The sequence below is a fragment of the Hibiscus syriacus genome, unplaced genomic scaffold (genome assembly GCF_006381635.1).
Source record: "Hibiscus syriacus cultivar Baekdansim isolate YM2019G1 unplaced genomic scaffold, ASM638163v2 tig00112864_pilon, whole genome shotgun sequence".
In the NCBI taxonomy this organism is placed as follows: Eukaryota; Viridiplantae; Streptophyta; class Magnoliopsida; order Malvales; family Malvaceae; genus Hibiscus; species Hibiscus syriacus.
In genome coordinates, this window is record NW_024063414.1 from 45,420 (window position 1) to 63,923 (window position 18,504).

An 18,504-nucleotide genomic window follows, 5' to 3' on the forward strand; every position below is an offset into this window, starting at 1 on the left:
TCGAATAGTTTAAATTATTTTTTAGTTAACTCGAATAGTTTAAATCATTTTCTTTCAGGTCTGAAAATTGTAATTCACCCTAAGAATACTTAACATGTAGCATGCACGAGAGACGCTAAATATATTGATAAAAATCAACACATATTAACCATTTCTACGCATCTTAAAAATTTCTTGCCACCAACAAATATTTTGATCAGCCTTAACGTGACAACTGATTCAAGAGTCCCCGGAAAGAGAGGCCACGGTTTTCATTGGCAAAGATTGATGAATATTAAGGAAAAATCACGGCTGCCTTCTGGGACGGGGCAAGAGAGCAAGAAGAATCTTTTTCCTAGGGCCCTGCAAATCAAACCAGCTTCATCAGAGACGATTCGGAACCGCTGTTTCCTACTTCATAGGGCTTACTCTTAAAGCGGTCACAATAAGCGGCCTCATTCCGGTAATCAAAATTAAAGCAAAAGATGTCTAGGCACAAGACAGTTATGTTGTACTTAAGTGCTCAAATCATTCCCAGATGTGCCCATATCCTAGAAGATTTTTTAAAAAGAATTTTAAATTTAAGCCTGATGAAGAAAGTGCGATACGTACTAGACAATTTCAATTTGTGAATCTAACTCGGCGGAAATCTCTGATTCTATATTCGGATCAGTTGTTAATTTCAACACATCAATTATGAAAATGAAGAACACAAATTTAACAAAAAATAGTACAAAGACAGAAAAGGGTAAATACCATTGGTATTCCTAGCTCTTTAAGGTCGTTTTCCCCCATCTGCTTCAGTGCAGTCATGTCCACCTGTGTAAAATACCCAATACACATATCAGCTGAACGAGGAGAATACAGGGGGGGGGAACCACTAAACAAGAAATTCTCCAATCAAAACCAACTTTCAGGTCCGTGATATTTCTCTACATACAATCAGTTTGGAAGCATCAGTAAGCAAATCTCTGAAGATACTTAACATTGCTTTATAAGACATTCACAAGTTTAACAACTTTACAAAATATTGCAACCGATTCAAAGAGACCAATACAGCCACAGCTGGCAGAATAGACTTATCTGATCCACATCCTAAGATTAAATCTATGAGCTCCACAATGGAAGTCTCTTGATCTAACCACTGAATTTCCAGTTTTTGCAACATAAAACATACAGACTAGTCTTTGCTTCTATAAAGTTCCATGTTTAGTCTTATTTTGACAAATGTGTGTAGACATCTTTACATTAAGAGCAACCTCTGCCAGGACCAAGCTATAAATATATAACAAGAAAGGATACATACAAAAGTTGATACTGATGAGTAATCCCAAATACTACCAAGATCATTTGACCACGGAAAGATAAGATGCCAGAATCACAATTGATAATAATTTAATCAATGAGAAAATCACCAAACATCCCAATTAGGTGAAGATGAAAGAAACACTCTACCATCTTGCATCGCTAAACTACTGACGTACACAAAGAATAACAAGTAACAGTAAAAAATTACCAAAGATAAGATGCCAGAATCACAATTGATAATAATTTATTCAATGAGAAAATCACCAAACATCCCAATTAGGTGAAGATGAAAGAAACACTCTACCATCTTGCATTCGCACTAAACTACTGACGTACACAAAAGAAAACAAGTAACAAGTAAAAAATTACCAAGAAGAAATAACAAATCAAATGAATATGCATCATTGTTCTTAGCTGATTAGTCTTTCAAAGCATCTCCCAACACCTTTTTTCTTTCAAAAACGAAAAAGAATTTATCCTTACTAAGAATTGAAGTCAATTAATCACTTACTTCTTCTGCCTTGAAAGTGATCGCATACTTCCCCAGCCCTAGTGAATGCAGCAAGCCTTCAACAGTTTGTTGTTCAACACCCTATACGGCATCCATCCAAAGAGGAGGGGGAGGGTAAGAAAATCCATCTAAGCGCCACTCTTTATAAATCAAGGTATGCATATAGTTTATAACTATTTTGAAAGACGATCTTTAGGACCATATAAACGCTAGTTTTTATACATGAGCTGGAAAGCAAACAACATTAAGAACTTGATAAAAACAGGGTTGGAAGTTAGCAAAAATATTGTGTCATTGTGTGAAGCAAGGAGGTCAAGAAATCAAAGGTACCGGCAGAGAGGAAGATGAGAGAGGGCACATATAACTGTCCAGATTTGATGAGCAAAAGAAACAATAAGCAAAATCATTCATAGAGAAGATTCTTTGTTTATATTATGAAAGGTAGTTAAATGGGGTGCGGTCAGAGGGGTTTGTGAAGAACACGTAGCTCCTACCACTGGAAATTTTATAATGTAACACCACTACATAGGCATCTTACCATACAGTTTCAAAGAAACCCCAACTGCTACTTGTTAAGAACCAAAAGCAAACACACCAATAAATACCTAAATAATGTGATGTTATAGTTTCCAAAGGACAATCTGAATATCAAACATAAAATTAGAGGATTATTAAACTTTTAGCTTTTGTCCCATAGTCAACTGAAAGTGGAAAGATACAGACAAGTTACAATATTCTTATCTACCTCGGATGGAAATATTTTATGATAGGTCTAGACTTTCCAAGCATGGTGGTCTGAGAATGTTAGCAGGTTGGAAAGGCTCTTCTTTGTCACTGGCGGGCAGGCTGGTTCTAATTAAATCAGTCCTATGTTCACTTCCTATATACTATTTGTCATTGTTTAAGGTTCCAGCTTCAGTATACAAGACCCTAAACTCTATTATGTCAAATTTTTATGGGGGGAGGAGATGGGAGGAAGAAGATCCATTGGGTAAGCTGGACCGACGTTTGTAAACCAAAAATTGAAGGAGGCTTGGGAGTTCCTAATTTAAATACGATGAATAGGGCTTTATTGGAAAAGTGGGCTTGGAGGTTTGCTATTGAGAGGAAGGCGATTTGGAGGGAAATGATTTGCATTAAATATAAAATGGATTCTTCATTGATGCAGTTTGACAGTAAGGTTTCTCCTAAATTTTCTTGGATATGGAGATTTTGGTGAATAATCATTTTAAAGCTGATTCGATGGGCTGTAGTATCAGAAGCAATTATAGCTATAAAATTGGCAATGGGAGGAATATTCGGTTTTGGCAAGACAATTGGGCATTGGATCATCCTTTGATGGTCATGTTCCCTAGACTATTCTCTATTGCAGTGAACAAAACTGGAAGATTATTTCAGTTTGGGGATTACAGCTCTGGGGGCTGGTTTTGGAACGTCCAGTTGAGAAGGGAGTTGAATGACTGGGAATTTGAACAATGGTCAAACTTGATGGCTGTTATTTCAGATTTTTCTGTTTCTGCTGATGTTTTTGATGGACTGTTTTGGAAGGGGAATGGAGAAGGTTTTCAATGTTAAATCATGTGCCAATCTAAATTATTCGGGGAGTTCCGATTCGGAGGAAGCTAATTTTTGGAAATCTATTGTTTGGAGGGGCCTGCTGCCTCCAAGAGTGGAGACTTTTCTTTGGCAAGTTATCTTAAAGAAGCTGGCAGTGAAGACAGCTCTGGTTAAGAGAGGTGTTCAGGGCATAAATGATTCTATGTGTCCTTTTTGTAATCTAGAAGAAGAGTCTTCATCTCATCTATTTTTTTCATGTTCAGTTGTTTGGCCAATATGGACTAAATTCATGGGCTATTGGAATTTTCAGTCTGTTTTTCATGAAGATGCTAAAAAATTCTTAGTAGCATGGACTAACTTGAAGACCAACTCTCTTATGTGGTCATTTATCCCTGGAGTGGTCTTATGGACAATATGGAAAACTAGGAATTATATAGTGTTTGAAGGAGGGAAGCTTGATCGAGAGGAAATATTCTTTCTAGCAAGGTGCAGGCTTGCTTCATGGTTTCTAGCTAGGAAAACTCAGATTTCTATTTCCAAGGATGCTCTTATTGCCGACCCGTCCTTAGTGGATTCTTGCTCGTCTCATACTAATCGGATTTCTACTAAGTTTCCTTGGTCCCCTCCTCCAAAGGGTTTTATTAAACTTAATGTGGATGCGGCTACTTCTAGTGATTGGAAGAGGAGTGGTTTAGGTGTGTTCTGAAAGACATTTCTGGTTCGATTCTTAGCTCCTTCAAAGAGCCTGCTGATCCGGGACCTCCAACTTTGATGGAATTGAAAGCTATTCTAAAGGGGTTATATTATTATGAATCTATTCGCCACAGATTTAAAGAGAGATTGATTATCGAGAGTGATAGTAAGGTGGCAATTGGTTGGGTCAAGGATGTTGGCTCTTGTCCTGTCGTTTATGTTCAAGTTGTTAAGGACATTATTCAAAAGCTTAGTGTTTATGAAGGTCTTATTAGATGGGTTAGTAAGACAGCCAATATAGAGGCGGATGTTCTAGCCAAGGCTGGTATTGGTTGAGAATTATGTTCTGTTTAGGGTTGTTTCTTTTTGGCTTTTTATCTCTGGAGGGAGATTAGACTTTGTATTACTTTGTAATGTTTTGAGGTTAATGAATTCCTAGGGCACTCTTTTCCTCCTTCCGCTGATTAAGGAATATTTTCAAGTTCCATTAATCATGAAGGGGGTTTTTAGTGAGGCCTACTATTCTTATCAAAAAAAATGGTGGTCTGAGAATAAAACTAACATATTTCTTTTTACTGTTTAAAAAATGAAAACATGCTAAAATTTTATACAAAATTACAAAGTACAACACGATTTATATGGTAAAGAACAGACTGAATTCATTAACTGTTGGTTATTGATTCTCTCAATTAAAAATCCCTAAGTATTAGGCTGTTAGGCTTAGATTTTAAATTTGAAATAGTTCGTTAGATTTTTCTGTTGCAGATTCCTATAAGAGCAGATTTTACTTTGTAAAAAGTGAGAAGAAAATAAAATTCAAGAGAGTTTAGTTTCTCTAAAACTCACATTAACATAAGCAGATATTCACAAGAAAATATAGTCAGAAAAATAGATGTAAAACGTGTTAGTTGCATGATTCACTGGTAGAACAGAAAGTTCATGGAAAATAGTACATACCGTTAATGAAGGGTTTTGTACAATGCTACTTGGAGGAGGAATTGGGCATGGAATTTGGGGGCCTGGTGGTGGCATGGGCTTTGTTGAAGTGGTTGGCAATCTGGACTTTGTAACAAAAGATGTTGTACTCACAGGCCCTGGAGCATCAAGAACATCTTTGCCCATGTATGAAACTGTTCTGACACCATCGTATGTCCTGCTTGCTTGCCTTCTCTGAATTTCTCCAACATTTCTTGGGGGAGATAAACCCCTAGAAGCACCCATTACTCTTTCTGGAGACTTTGTCTTAAATGATCTAAGGTCCAAGGAGAATAAGAGCTTCTTGAACTGGTAACACGAGGCAAATCATCTGTATTTCTTGTGGAAGGAATTCTGCTCAATATACTAGTTTCCCTAGAATCTGGCACTCTCGCCCCCAGTTCAAGAATTCGCTCCCTAGAATCAGGCATTTGATGTTTCTCATAAGGCTGTCCCATTCTTGACAACTTTTCACGAAGGTCCATATCCTTCTGGTTTTCATCACCCCGAGCTCGGTTAAACACATTCTTTTGCATGAGTTTAAATCGGAGGTCATTTTTACCAATGTGACAGCTTTTTCCACACAAAAAATGAAGTGACATTAGTAATTGCATAAACAATTCATAGAACAGGAAAAGAAAGATTTTGCAACACGGGAAAAAGTTTGTTACCATTCAAGCCATTGGCATTCAAGCTTGAAGTATAACGATCACCTCTTTGTCTGTCGAAAAGGCAAACCAGCAAAATATACTTTTACACAAGTAAATCATTGATAAAATAATAAGGTGAAAGTTTAACAACATAGAAATAAATGCCAAAGGTAGGCAATGTATTACTTCTCATAGCCTATGGGGCTGCGACATTTTATTTTGCTTACAGAATCCTTGTCAAACAAATATCCAACAGTCGAGATGGAAACATGATGCAGTCCTGAACTCCAAATATACAAATAATATTGAAGAAAAAAATTAACACATTACCGTCTAACAGCACTCTCAAGTCCAGGCAACCCATATAATGGAACATATTGTTCCAGTTGAAACCCTCCCTAAACTAACAGGTCTAATTTGCAAGCTCCATATGATATGAATACAACAGTCTCAATATCTTCCACAACGAAATACAATAAAATACTAGAATAGATATTGCATAAGCACCAATCCGACGTAGCAAAGCAAGATTTAGAAATGCTGAGAAACCAACAGCGAAATTCTTGAAAGCATACCGTTTGTTATTCAGCTGAGTCCCGTGCAACAAAGAACTATCTCCGTTGCCTCCCAACCTATCCCTTACAGACCGCTTACTTCCAGAAACAGGATGAGAATCAGAAAAATCACCACCGGATGCAGGTCCAGCCCTCTTCGCCACCTACATCAACATAATCAGTAAAGTTCAACAAACCAGTCGAAAAGAAAAAAAAATAGGGGAACCACACCGGCATTTTTTAATAACAAGCTTAACATTTCAATGAGGAATAAGGAGAAACCTACCGCGCTATTCTAAATCATTCAAAGCCAATCTGGATACAATTTATGCTCAAAGGATAAAATCCTACTAGTTTCAAGCTTATTTCACAAATTTTACTAGAAAACAAACAAATATACTTGAACATCATCACACAAAATTACGAAAAAGAAAGAAAAAAAAACATTAAGAGGAAACTAAAGTGAAACAAATACCTGACCAGTACGACCGAGAGTAATAGTAACACGACCTCGCGAAGGTTCTGCCATGAAGAAACCCTAGACTAGTTAAAGATCGATTAATCGGTTCTTTCGGTAATGATTCTGAAAGATGAACAAAAATTATGCTTAGCATAGCCTTTTCAAATAAAAAACGTATAAGAGCAGTAACCCTAAAACACCTAAATGACTACAAATTAGCCCCCTTTTTTAGAGATCGAATGCAAATTAAAAGTCAGCGTTTTAAGAGTAAAACTCTAGTTCGGAAAATTTAGGGTTTCCAAAAGAGAGAAAATGAACGTAGAAGAAAAGGAAAGAGACGAACGGATGCCGTCGAGACTCGAGAGGAAATGTGGTGCTGTCACTGGAAAAATTTTCGGTGCGGTTGATCTTGTATGTTCATTTCAATATGAGACGTCCGATTCATTTAATAACTGTGGGACATCCATATACTATTTTGTCCCTATTGTTCTTTATTTGCTACTTGTTAAAATAAGGGGTAAAATGTGCTGCTATATTATAAGATACTATTTTATTAATTATTTAATTATTAAAAGTTATAAAATATTTTTTATTATAAAATATTATTTTATTATTAAAAATTACAAAATAGTCACTTGATTATTCGTTATATTTCAAACTTATCATTTTTCGTTAAAAAATAACGATTATCTAAGCTTAATTTAACGCGATTACTGAGATATGATAATAGCTTGAGATTTTGAGATTAAATTTTATCATATCATAGTCAGCAGGTTACCATTCAACTTAGAATACAATCAAATTTTTGACTAAAAATGATGAGTTTGGAACATAATGAACAATTGAGTGATCATTTTGTAACTTTTAATAGTCGAGTGACTCGATAAAGTAATACTCTATAATTAGAGGACTACTTTTTAACTTTTAATAATCGATAAACTTGATAAATTGTATCAAATAGTCAAGAGACCATTGAGTACTTTACCCCCAAAATAAGTTGAATTTTTTAAGGGAAAAAAATCAATTAAATTCACCTAAACTTATGCTCTTGATTGAATTTTCAAATATGAAATTTAAAAGTTATTTGGCTGCATTGATTTTGAGTATATTAACGAGTATTAAATATGTTGTAAACGAACTAAACGAATATGAACGAGAATATGTTTATGTTCGTTCATTTAATTTTAATCGAAAAAAAAGAATGGAAACAAATAGCTAAACGAACAAAATTTTTGTTCGTGTTGGTTAATTAAGAAATTTAGCTAATTTGTGCTCGTTCATGTTCGTTTGTTAAAATGATAAATGAATGTAAGCGAACGAACATAAAATTAATTAGATTTATATTTGTGAAGAGTTTTTCTGTTTTCAAATAATTTTAAGATTTATAATTTCTTTAATTGATTTGAGTATTTTTATTTGGGTTTTAATTAATTAAGTTTCAAAAAATTAAAGGGTTTAAGTTTTTTTATTAGTTCTCACTATTTTAGGCGAGTCTTGAGATTGGGTTAAATATAAAACAACAAATATAAACGAGCATAAATGAACGAACATAAATGAGTGGATTACCAAATGTTCATGAACGTAAATGAACGAACTAACACTTTGTTCATATTTATTCATTTAATTAAACGAACATAAAATCTAATTCATTTATTCGTTTAATAAATAACCAACTTCCCAACATTTGTTTTTCTACATACCTAACATTCCATATTTAATATTCACTACATGATAATATTATCAATTTTGTTAACGTAATTATAAATATTTAAATTTATAGAAATCTAAAAAAATAATGTGTGTATACAGTATTGTGTAGGGCGGCGTTTTTTCCGATATATCACATTTCATTTAATTTTCCTGTCAGGCACCCTTAAGACTATTTTTCCGATCTAACACCCTTTGCAGTAAGGCGCGTCCCTTACAGCGCATCCCTTACAGCGCGCTTTACGCCACGTAGGGTAATAGCGCGGGGCAGGAGCCGCGCCTTAGCTTTAACTAATACAATTATATAAAGCGCGGTTCAGGTACCGCGCCTTGTATAATTATAGCAACTTTTCTCGCTAAAAATATCATTCTCCCCCGGTAAACTCTTCACATCTCCCCTCTCAACTTATAAATTAAAACAATTCCTTCAATGAGTCAATAATTCCAGCAATTTCTCATATTTGATTTAGAAGTTCGTGCGATTTTTCGTTATAAGGTAATTTTGTTATAATTTTTTTATTATACTTATTATTTATTATGATTATTTGAAAAAATATTATACTAATTGTTATATTTTCGTTCATATATTATTCATTTAATCAGGTTTGTTTCAGTTGTTTTTCAGATATAATATTGTCGCACTTTTAAACTCAAAGAATGACGCGGATTTCAGCTATTGTTTATTATGATGGTGAAATTCGAGAAGATGAAACCGGCGTTGTTTTCGTATCAAATGAGCTTGTTAAAATATCATTTAAGAGAAACATAACTCTTGAGGAGCTGATAACGAAGATTTCGAGGAAAATTCATGTTAGAAGTAGTAGAAGAATGTCGTCGTTGCAGTATAGATTTCAAATAATTGTTGCCATTAACTTATACAACGTTCGAACTTTCGAACAATGATGATGTTGAAGTGATGGTTGAATCTCAAAGTAATTATTCAGGCGCCGATATTGAGATGTATGCAAATTTTGTTCAAGTGCGTGTTGCTCGGGGTCAGTCATTAAGCTCTCACTATGGGCTTGCTGAACAAGTTGATCAAGTTGACAGCCCGACGACAGTAATGTATAATGATTTTAATGCCATAATGGGATACATTCATCCACAACTCCTTAAGATATGTACCGAGGTGGGTCAACGAACAATTGTATGGCAACATCGCGTGCAGTTCAAGGGGAAGACATTCATCTGCAAATCCCTTTGACCTTAATATGGACATGCCATCGACGCAATAATCTGTGCACTATCCATTTGACACGATGGCTTCAAGCTCTAGGGGGAGGCATTCGACTGCGAGTTTTTTCGATCTCAATGTCGATATGCCTTCCATTCAAGGGGAATGCGTGCAAGTAGTAGGTTCTTCGACCTAAATGTGGAGAGCATGAAGGAACCATCATCTCCACCAGAAGAACCGCTTCGTGAGCCTGGTGTGGATTATGCTGAGACTGGACTATTCATTCACCCATAATCACCGCAATTCAACTCCGATGATGATGATGTAATGAAGTTCCAAGAAATGTGGCACAAACTGACCCTCCTGCACACATGTATGAAGTTGATTATGCTACAATGTACGGGCCAAATTTACGGATATGCCTCATCTTGATGACTATGGATATTACTCATCAATAAATAATAGTGATTATCTTTAGGCATGGAGTTTTCAAGCAAAGAAGAAGCGATGATGGCTATAAAAAATTATAATATCCGTAATTCTGTTCAGTCCAGAGTCGACCGCTCACGACCGAAAAATATGTATGCTACTGTGCTCAACGCGAAAACGGATGCAATTGGATGGTTCGCGTATCGAAGAGGAAGAGGAAAAACAACAGATGGGAACCAATAGTATACAACGGTCCTCACACATGTTGTGCTGGAGGGGTCAACCAAGATCATCCCAACTTGGACTCTGAAGTGATATGCCAAGTCATCATGCCCATGGTAAAAGCAAGCTCTCATATAGTTGTTGCAGAGTTGATTTAGCTATACAATCGCAGTATGGATACATTGTCTCCTATAAAAAAGTTTGGTTGGCAAAACAAAATGCCATTGTCAAACTTCATAGCGAATGAGATACATCTTACAACGAACTTCCAGGTTGGTTTAGGCTGGTGCAGACACTGAATCCTGGGACAATTGTGGACTTCAAAACCTCGTATGCATACTATAATGATCGAGTTCTACGCGATCGATGCCAATTCTATCGGGTTTTTTGGACTTACCCACATGCATTAATGCTGTCAAATACTGCAAACATGTGGTCCAGATCGACGAGACTTTCTTGTATGGAAAATACAAGCAAGTTTTATTATTGGCAGTTGTCCAATATGGCAATCGCAACATTCTTCCAGTTGCTTTTGCTATTGTCGAAGGAGAATATACAGATTCTTGGGCTTTTTCTCCGAAACTTACGTGCACATGTTATCACGAGGGAAAAAATATGTGTCATTTCAGATCGCGGAGCTGGGATCAAAGCAGCAATGGAGTCATTGGGTCCAATATGACAACCACCCTTTGTCCAACATAGGTATTGTCTCCGACACATTGCTGCGAACTACCATGGAAAGTACAAGAAGAATGATGAGCGTCAATTAATTGTGCGCATGGGTAAGTGAAACTGATGTAGTTTATTTTTTTCGATCATTTTATTTTTGCAAAGAAAGCAAGTTAGTAAGTTATACATTTTTTGATCATGTTACGAACTACTTCCTCGAACGTTTGAATCAATGCTTCAGGATTTGCAGGCGAAGAACGAGGAAGGATACGATTACATCAGCCAAATTACTGGTGATGAAGGATTTGCGGGCGAACAACCAAATTGTCGAGCACGCGATCAGTGAGTGCCACTCGACGATCGCATAACAGATCAAATGGACCATCGCCATCCAAACATCTAATGGGCCCCTCAACTCAGGTGAGATCACCATCCTCACATCATCATTAGAATATGAAACCCATTCAAATTAAAATAAATATATATTTTTATCAAAATAATAATCTAATTATACAACTATAATCTAAAATCAATTTTTAAACATTAAAAGGCATACATATGTGTAAACCTTATGATCGATTAGCACCCTCATTTTTTCTAAATCATCAGGTAGCTCCTGATGATTTTTCTATCAGTAGACCACCTATTCAAGGAATTTTTTTATTATACACTGTATAAAATGATTAATATACGAAATCAGTTTTATAATTACCTCAATAGTAGTGAAATACGAATGAGTTCTTGACAACGGGACATAAAAAGGCAATCGATACCACACCTAATACTGCAGCAGCAGGAGACATCCGCCGATAGCATTTTTTGTGTAGTCAATCGCACGACACATCTCCCTATACAGTAAAGCTAAAACTGCCGAGCCCCAACTGAGTGATCCGGCCAGATGAAAGTCGCCAAGATGTCGCAAACACATACAATGAAATTGGTTGCGCGATTTGTCCGACATCAGCAACCATTCTATCAGCTGCAGTATGCATGCTTGTGCATACATTTTAACTTCATCATCAGAGGCGTCCTCGCTCAACTCCCGATAATTGGCATCTAACCAATTTAATAGTATCCGACCACCGTTAAAACTTTCCAGGACACGTCCTAGATAGTCCCGACATAAAGCAATCCATGAACCGTGCGCCATCCCCGATATCATCTCCATCCACCGGAAGCCCCAGGAACATAGAAACATCCTTAAGTGTAATCGTACACTCTCCGCACGGAAGATGAAATGTGTGGGTCTCCGGCCTCCACCGCTCCACTAAGGCAGCAATAAGGTATGATTCTATCTTACATGACCCTCATATCTACTTATGTGACCGAATTCAGCCTCTACTAAATACGACATGACACGACCAGGTATCACTAACTTAATGTTCCTAATAAAAGGATCTAATATACGATATCTCTTCTAAAATATAAATAATTACAAATATTATTTTTTAAACTAATAATCATGCATTAAATAAATAAATAAATTATTAATATTAATTTAAATTAAATTAAAACGTTAAAATGTTACGTATCAGCAAATTGTCGAGATATATGATTTCCATCCAAGCGAAGCAGACCGCCTTCCATTTTATATATATAAAAAATTAATTAAATACAATATTAAATCATTTAAATACTTAAATAAATTAAATATAAAATATAAAATATACCTTAAACAGAGAATATAAAAGTATTTGAGAGAGGTTTAGAGAAGTTGAGGGAAGTTGAGGGAAGTTGAGAAGATTTGATGTGATAAAAGTGATTGAGGATGGAGGTATTTATAGGAAGGGATAGAGTGTGAACGGTCGGGTAGGTAGGTAATTAAACCTAAGGTGCGTGCAGGGCACACATTTCTTATGCGTGTCAGATTTATAGGTAAGGTGCGGTGTTTATACCGCTTTAACATGTGTATCCAGTCAGCATAAGACGTTTTTCAAAGGTACTACTTACCCCATGTGACGTCAGATGCGTGACTGATAAAATTAAATGAAAAAGTTGATATATCGGAAAAACGCCGTATAGGGCAGGGGTAGCAAGTTGGAAATTACACGAAAAAATCTACCAATTGAGGAGGAGAAAAAAGGCATTGGACAAACGAAAAAAGAAAAAGCAGACTATGGCAAGCACCAGCGCTGCTCTAATATCCCATTTGCGGTTCAACGGAAGCTGCTTCAAGCTCGTTGAGCCAACCAAGACTCAGCTCGAGTTCACCTCTCTCAAATCCAGGCATTCAAGGACAGGGGGGCTGGAATTTGGTGCTTCGCGGAGCAGGAGAGGTTTTGGTACAGTCGTTTGTTTGGCTGCCGTTGACGACGATGCCAAAGAAAACCGGCAACAAGCCTTCAGTAAAACCAGCAGCGCCTCTGCCACCGAAGATAGACCTGGTATCAATCAAATGGAATCCATTTTTTTAAATTCCAATTGCTTGCTCTTCGTGATTTAAAGCTTAGTTTCATTGTTCCTGTTGTTGATTTGCTTTCATTATTTTTTATAACGTTAAAAATTTGCTATAAAACAAATCCAAAGCGTGAATTGCAATTTTCCCCCGATTTTGAAATGAAAGTTTACTTTGATTCCTGTTTAAATAAAATTGAATGTTTGGCATCAAGTTAGATATTTTAACATACTTCAGATGCTTATATATCTGATTTCATATCATTAGAAGCACATGAGCTGCATCTGTTGGATTGTTTTGGAATTATTTCATTTCCTTAATCTAGTTCTCGATTATAATACTCTCAAAGTCTCGATAGAATTTCATGCTTCTACGTAAAATGTAGACATCATTTATTTGATTATGATATAGATGTGGCTAGTATCTCAGCAGAAGAAACACCACAAGGGTCCGAGCAGGATAATGACGGAAGCGCGCTTTATAATTTTCTTTATCCCGATAAAGATCTTCTCCCAGATGATAAGGAAATGACTATATTCGATCATCTCGAAGAGTTACGACAGAGGATATTTGTGTCTGTATTGGCTGTTGGAGCTGCTATCTTGGGGTGCTTTGCATTTTCAAAAGAACTGATTGTATTTCTTGAAGCTCCTGTTAAAGCACAGGGTGTACGATTTCTGCAACTAGCTCCTGGCGAGTTTTTCTTCACGACGATAAAGGTTAGATTGAATGATTTCTTTTGAAGTTCAAAACATTGGATGCAATGTATTTAGTAATAGACTTAACTATGGATTGGGTATTAACATGCACCCTTCTTGCCTTATTTCATGTTTATATATTTATTTTTGGAACCAACTAGTACAACACCATAGGAGATAGTATACCTTTTGTGTGATGTGCAATCAGCTTATCATATTAGGGAAAGCTTTAAAAGTTTCAGATTAAGTTGAGAGTTAATTGCTGTACAGTGTTATACCTGGAAGAATGTGACATTGCTAGTATAGTTTTAATCCTATCCTGCCTGATTAACTTTAACCTGCAGCTGGCTTGCTGTATTAATATTTGCAACTTTGAATTTTGATTAGATAACAAAATAGCCAGAAAACTCGCAAAACTTGATTTAGTTCACGGTGTTCTGCAGGTGTCAGGATATTGTGGCCTTCTTTTAGGAAGCCCTGTAATTCTGTATGAGATCATAGCCTTTGTTCTTCCGGGTTTGACCAGAGCAGAGAGAAGGTTTCTGGGGCCTATTGTGTTGGGCTCCTCGGTTCTTTTCTACGCCGGTCTTGCTTTTTCCTACTCGGTTCTGACTCCAGCAGCCTTAAATTTCTTTGTTACTTACGCCGAAGGGGTTGTAGAATCTTTGTGGTCTATTGATCAGTACTTCGAGTTTGTACTAGTGCTAATGTTCAGCACAGGCTTGTCTTTCCAGGTATTTCCTACTTTTATTGGGGTAACACATGACTAGAAATTAGCCACCATGCATATCTCTATGTTCTCAAGTTCACATATTCAATTTTTCCCGCCATAAGATCTGTCTGATGATTCTCTTAAGCTTTTAGATTTCTGCAACCACGATTTTAGGGGAACCTAAACTGATACTGTCTCGTGCTGAGAACAGACCTTTACCTCGAAGCTTAGATGGTTCCATTTGATTTATCCTGCAGGTTCCTGTCATACAATTTCTTCTCGGACAACTCGGTCTTGTATCGGGGGACCAGATGCTTTCCATTTGGAGATATGTAGTGGTTGGTGCAGTCATTGCAGCTGCTGTATTGACACCATCAACAGATCCTGTAACTCAGATGCTTCTGGCAACTCCACTTTTGGGTCTTTACTTGGGTGGTGCATGGGTTGTAAAGCTTACCGGACGGTGATCGCTTTGCCATTGGAATCTTCAGTCGGGATCGGTCTAGCGGCCGGTGCATCGCAAGCGTGCTCGTTTCGTATATTGTCAAAAATTAGTCATAACAAGATCAGCCTATAAATTATTTGTACCGAATCTGTACCATTATTGTAGAATTTTCTTTTCTCCTCCTACGCTTGAGAAGCTCCATCTCTTGCCCTTGTTGTATATCATATTTTCTCCGAAGGCAGCTTCATTGCATCAATAAGTTTATATATCATTAGTTTAACAAAAACATTGGATTTATAACATAATTAAAATAATTGAGTTTTATTTTGTGTAAATTTATGTGTAGGTTTAAGTTTAGATATATTATACACGAATCTAGCGAGTTCAGTAGTTAAAATATATTTGTTGTTCCTAAATGTTTTGAGTTCGAGCACTAACGACCGTATAATATTTGAGTTTTCATTGTTAAATGATTGAAAGTATTTAAATAATTATCACTTATAACCACTCTAGATTAATAAAAAGGTTTAAATATATTATGATAAGAATTTTATTATATGTGAGATTTGTTCAGTTTTTTAAGAGTTTGAATATATTTCAATTATCGATCCATTTAAACATTGGGATAATCGATTCTAATTTTGGTTAATCGGAATATATTGCTCATAATGATGATTATTTGTACTTATAACCACTTTGAATTTGTATAGTTTTTTATAGATCAAATCAACTTTTTCTTCTTTGATTTTTATAGTCGACGGTGGCACCGGCTTCGATGTTGGTTGCCGACCTCTGATTCTCTTTTCTCTTTATTTTTTCTTTTGTTTTTTTAATAAAAGTAATTCCATCTGTTGTACGTTTATCTATGTTTTTATGGTACTTTTATATCTACATTTGTGGCACGTTTTTCAATTTTTTTGGGTCGTATGTCCGTTCTTTTATTTATATTTTCTCAGGGTTGAATTTGACGTCGCCACAACTGATCAAGATGACGCTTATTCAAAGTCTTGTTGATGACCTTTGAATTGAATTTAGATGCTCGATTTTGCGCATGAGAATAGTTTCTCACGATGCTCGACTCTAATATGCAGTTATTGGTGGTATTTCAATAGTTTAATTCTCTTTTGTGGTTCGTTTACCGATGCAATCATATTTATTCGTATCTATTTTAGTCTCTTCATTGGGTTTTTAACCTTTCTCATGTATTTAGTTTACGATTACGATGATAGTTGTAAACTTTTATTGTAATTTTGCATATTTTTTATTTTTTTAATAATACTAGCGGCTATTCAATAAAAAATCAACATGAAAATTCAATCATGTGAAGAAAAATAAAATTTTTTATTGAATACGCTTCATGTTTAAAAAAAAACTAGCAACTATCAATAATTCATTTTTTTTTTGTACTTAAAACTAGACATAATATTAATGTAGACATAGAAACCGAAACCGAGAGAAATAATCTAATAAATTGCTCCGCAAATAATTTTGAATGCATTGATAAACTATCACAAAAGATGATTTAATTATACAATACCGTCAACCTTTTATTATCAAGAGGTGCTCCGTGATGAATATAACACGAAATGTCAAACTATCATAACGATATACAAAATCGTGTCTTAAAAGTAAACAAACAACTATACCATAAAAACATATAAAAACAATCGCTTCAAGAATATGCAAAAAAAAAATCAAAACATGATGATGCTTATTTAAATTTAAATAAAAAAATTAAGTAAAACTAATAATAATAATAAGGAAATGAGAGGCGACGGCGTAGATGACACTTTGAAACCATTTATTATTAAATCCGAATATTATTTTCAGAATTTACACTAATCAAATTATTTATGAGATATTTAATTGTAATAAAGTAAAATGGATAATAAGTTCGAATATCAAAGTATATTACAAATTCAAAAGATCCAATACCTTAGATAAAGTGATACAATAACATATGCATCAACGTTATATCCATAGTCGGATAAAAGAAAAAGGATGGATCATTCACCAAACTAATATAGAACTTTATACATTCGAAATATTGATATTCATGGGTGATTTCCAACTCTGAATTAACCATTGAAGGTTGAATTACCTCTCATGAAATCGGATTTCGGGTTTACGGAGGTGGATAAGTCGACATATCGGAACGGAAGAAATAGAATTCAGACCTCGACGCCGCCGACCATGGCGGGTTCGGAGAAGAAAAGGCGTGCGATGAAGCAGGGCTGAAAAGGAAAGCGAAAGCATCGAGGAAGAGGAGGAAGATGGTGGTGATGGGTGCCATTTTTGAACTTCGACATAGTTTAACGGTTTGATGGAATTATATTTGTCTACATTTTATAATAGTCTCTTGTAGGGCCATTGGAAATGGTAGTTTTGTAAAATAGTAAAGTTGGAGGTAATAATTAGTATTTTCTTGGAATGGGAATCTCTTTTTTAAAGAAAATAAGTTTTTATTAAAATTAGACATGTAAAATAATAAAGTTAGGGTAATAAAGTTGTCTTTTTTGAGGAACATTGAAATGACCATCCAACTCAGTTGGTAGAACACAAAGTTCTTAATCTTGAGGTCGTGGGATCGAGTCTCATGGAGGGTATTTCATAATTTGGAGGTCTCCTACGGAAGTTGCTCTCAACCTAGTGTTGGGGGCAACCTACTATCTTACCTCCCCCTTACCCCATTACATATGGGAACAATGGACAGCCATTTTTTTTCTTTGAGGAACATTCCAGTAAAATATAAAGGGGTGTTTGGCAAATAATTGATAGCTGATAACTGATTATAATAGTTGGTTTGATTAATTGATGTGACTAATTAATTTGAAAAACTAATTTAATTAATTGTTTATATAGAAGTGTTTGATAAAATTTAACCGATAATAATTGATAGGTGATATGAGTAAAATGATAAATAAGTGTATGATATATTTAGTTGATAAGTATATATATGTTTTATAATACTTTAGTCTTTATTATGGTGAAATTATTCAGTAAAATATTTTTGACAATAAATTAAAAAATTCTTTAAAAAATATTGAATATTTTTAAAAATTTTGAATGTATTTTTAAATTTAATATTTACAAATATTAACCTTGTGATATGATACATATTATTACCCTTGTACAAAATATATATACTACATTTTTTCTACTTTCATGTTTTGCTATATTTTCTTAATTAAAATATATTTGAGAATCTACAATTAAAAAATAGAATAATAAAATAAAATTTCACTAAAATATATTAGGATGGAGGCTATTTCATTATATTAGGTTTTATAGCAAGGATGTAATTATGAAAATAATAAGGTCAAATATGTCATTTAATATCTTATTTTGCAATAAACTCTCCCAAAC

General features: G+C 35.1%; 1 protein-coding gene and 1 pseudogene across 2 annotated transcripts; one reads left to right on the forward strand and one right to left on the reverse strand.

The window, feature by feature from the left end:
- Nucleotides 1-102: 102 nt before the first annotated feature.
- Nucleotides 103-6,756, reverse strand: LOC120184258 (annotated as a pseudogene).
- Nucleotides 6,757-12,933: 6,177 nt separating this feature from the next.
- Nucleotides 12,934-15,358, forward strand: LOC120184333 (sec-independent protein translocase protein TATC, chloroplastic-like). Of its 2 annotated transcripts, none has more exons than XM_039188828.1 (4): nt 12,934-13,273; nt 13,690-14,002; nt 14,425-14,715; nt 14,951-15,358. In XM_039188828.1, exons 1-4 carry the CDS (start codon nt 13,005-13,007, stop codon nt 15,158-15,160), a joined length of 1,083 nt encoding a protein of 360 aa, XP_039044759.1. In that variant the 5' UTR covers nt 12,934-13,004; the 3' UTR covers nt 15,161-15,358. The 2 variants fall into 2 exon arrangements, with proteins under 2 accessions (XP_039044759.1, XP_039044760.1); XM_039188829.1 differs by having other exon boundaries at nt 12,937-13,272; nt 13,695-14,002; nt 14,951-15,354.
- The last annotated feature ends 3,146 nt before the right edge of the window (nt 15,359-18,504 follow it).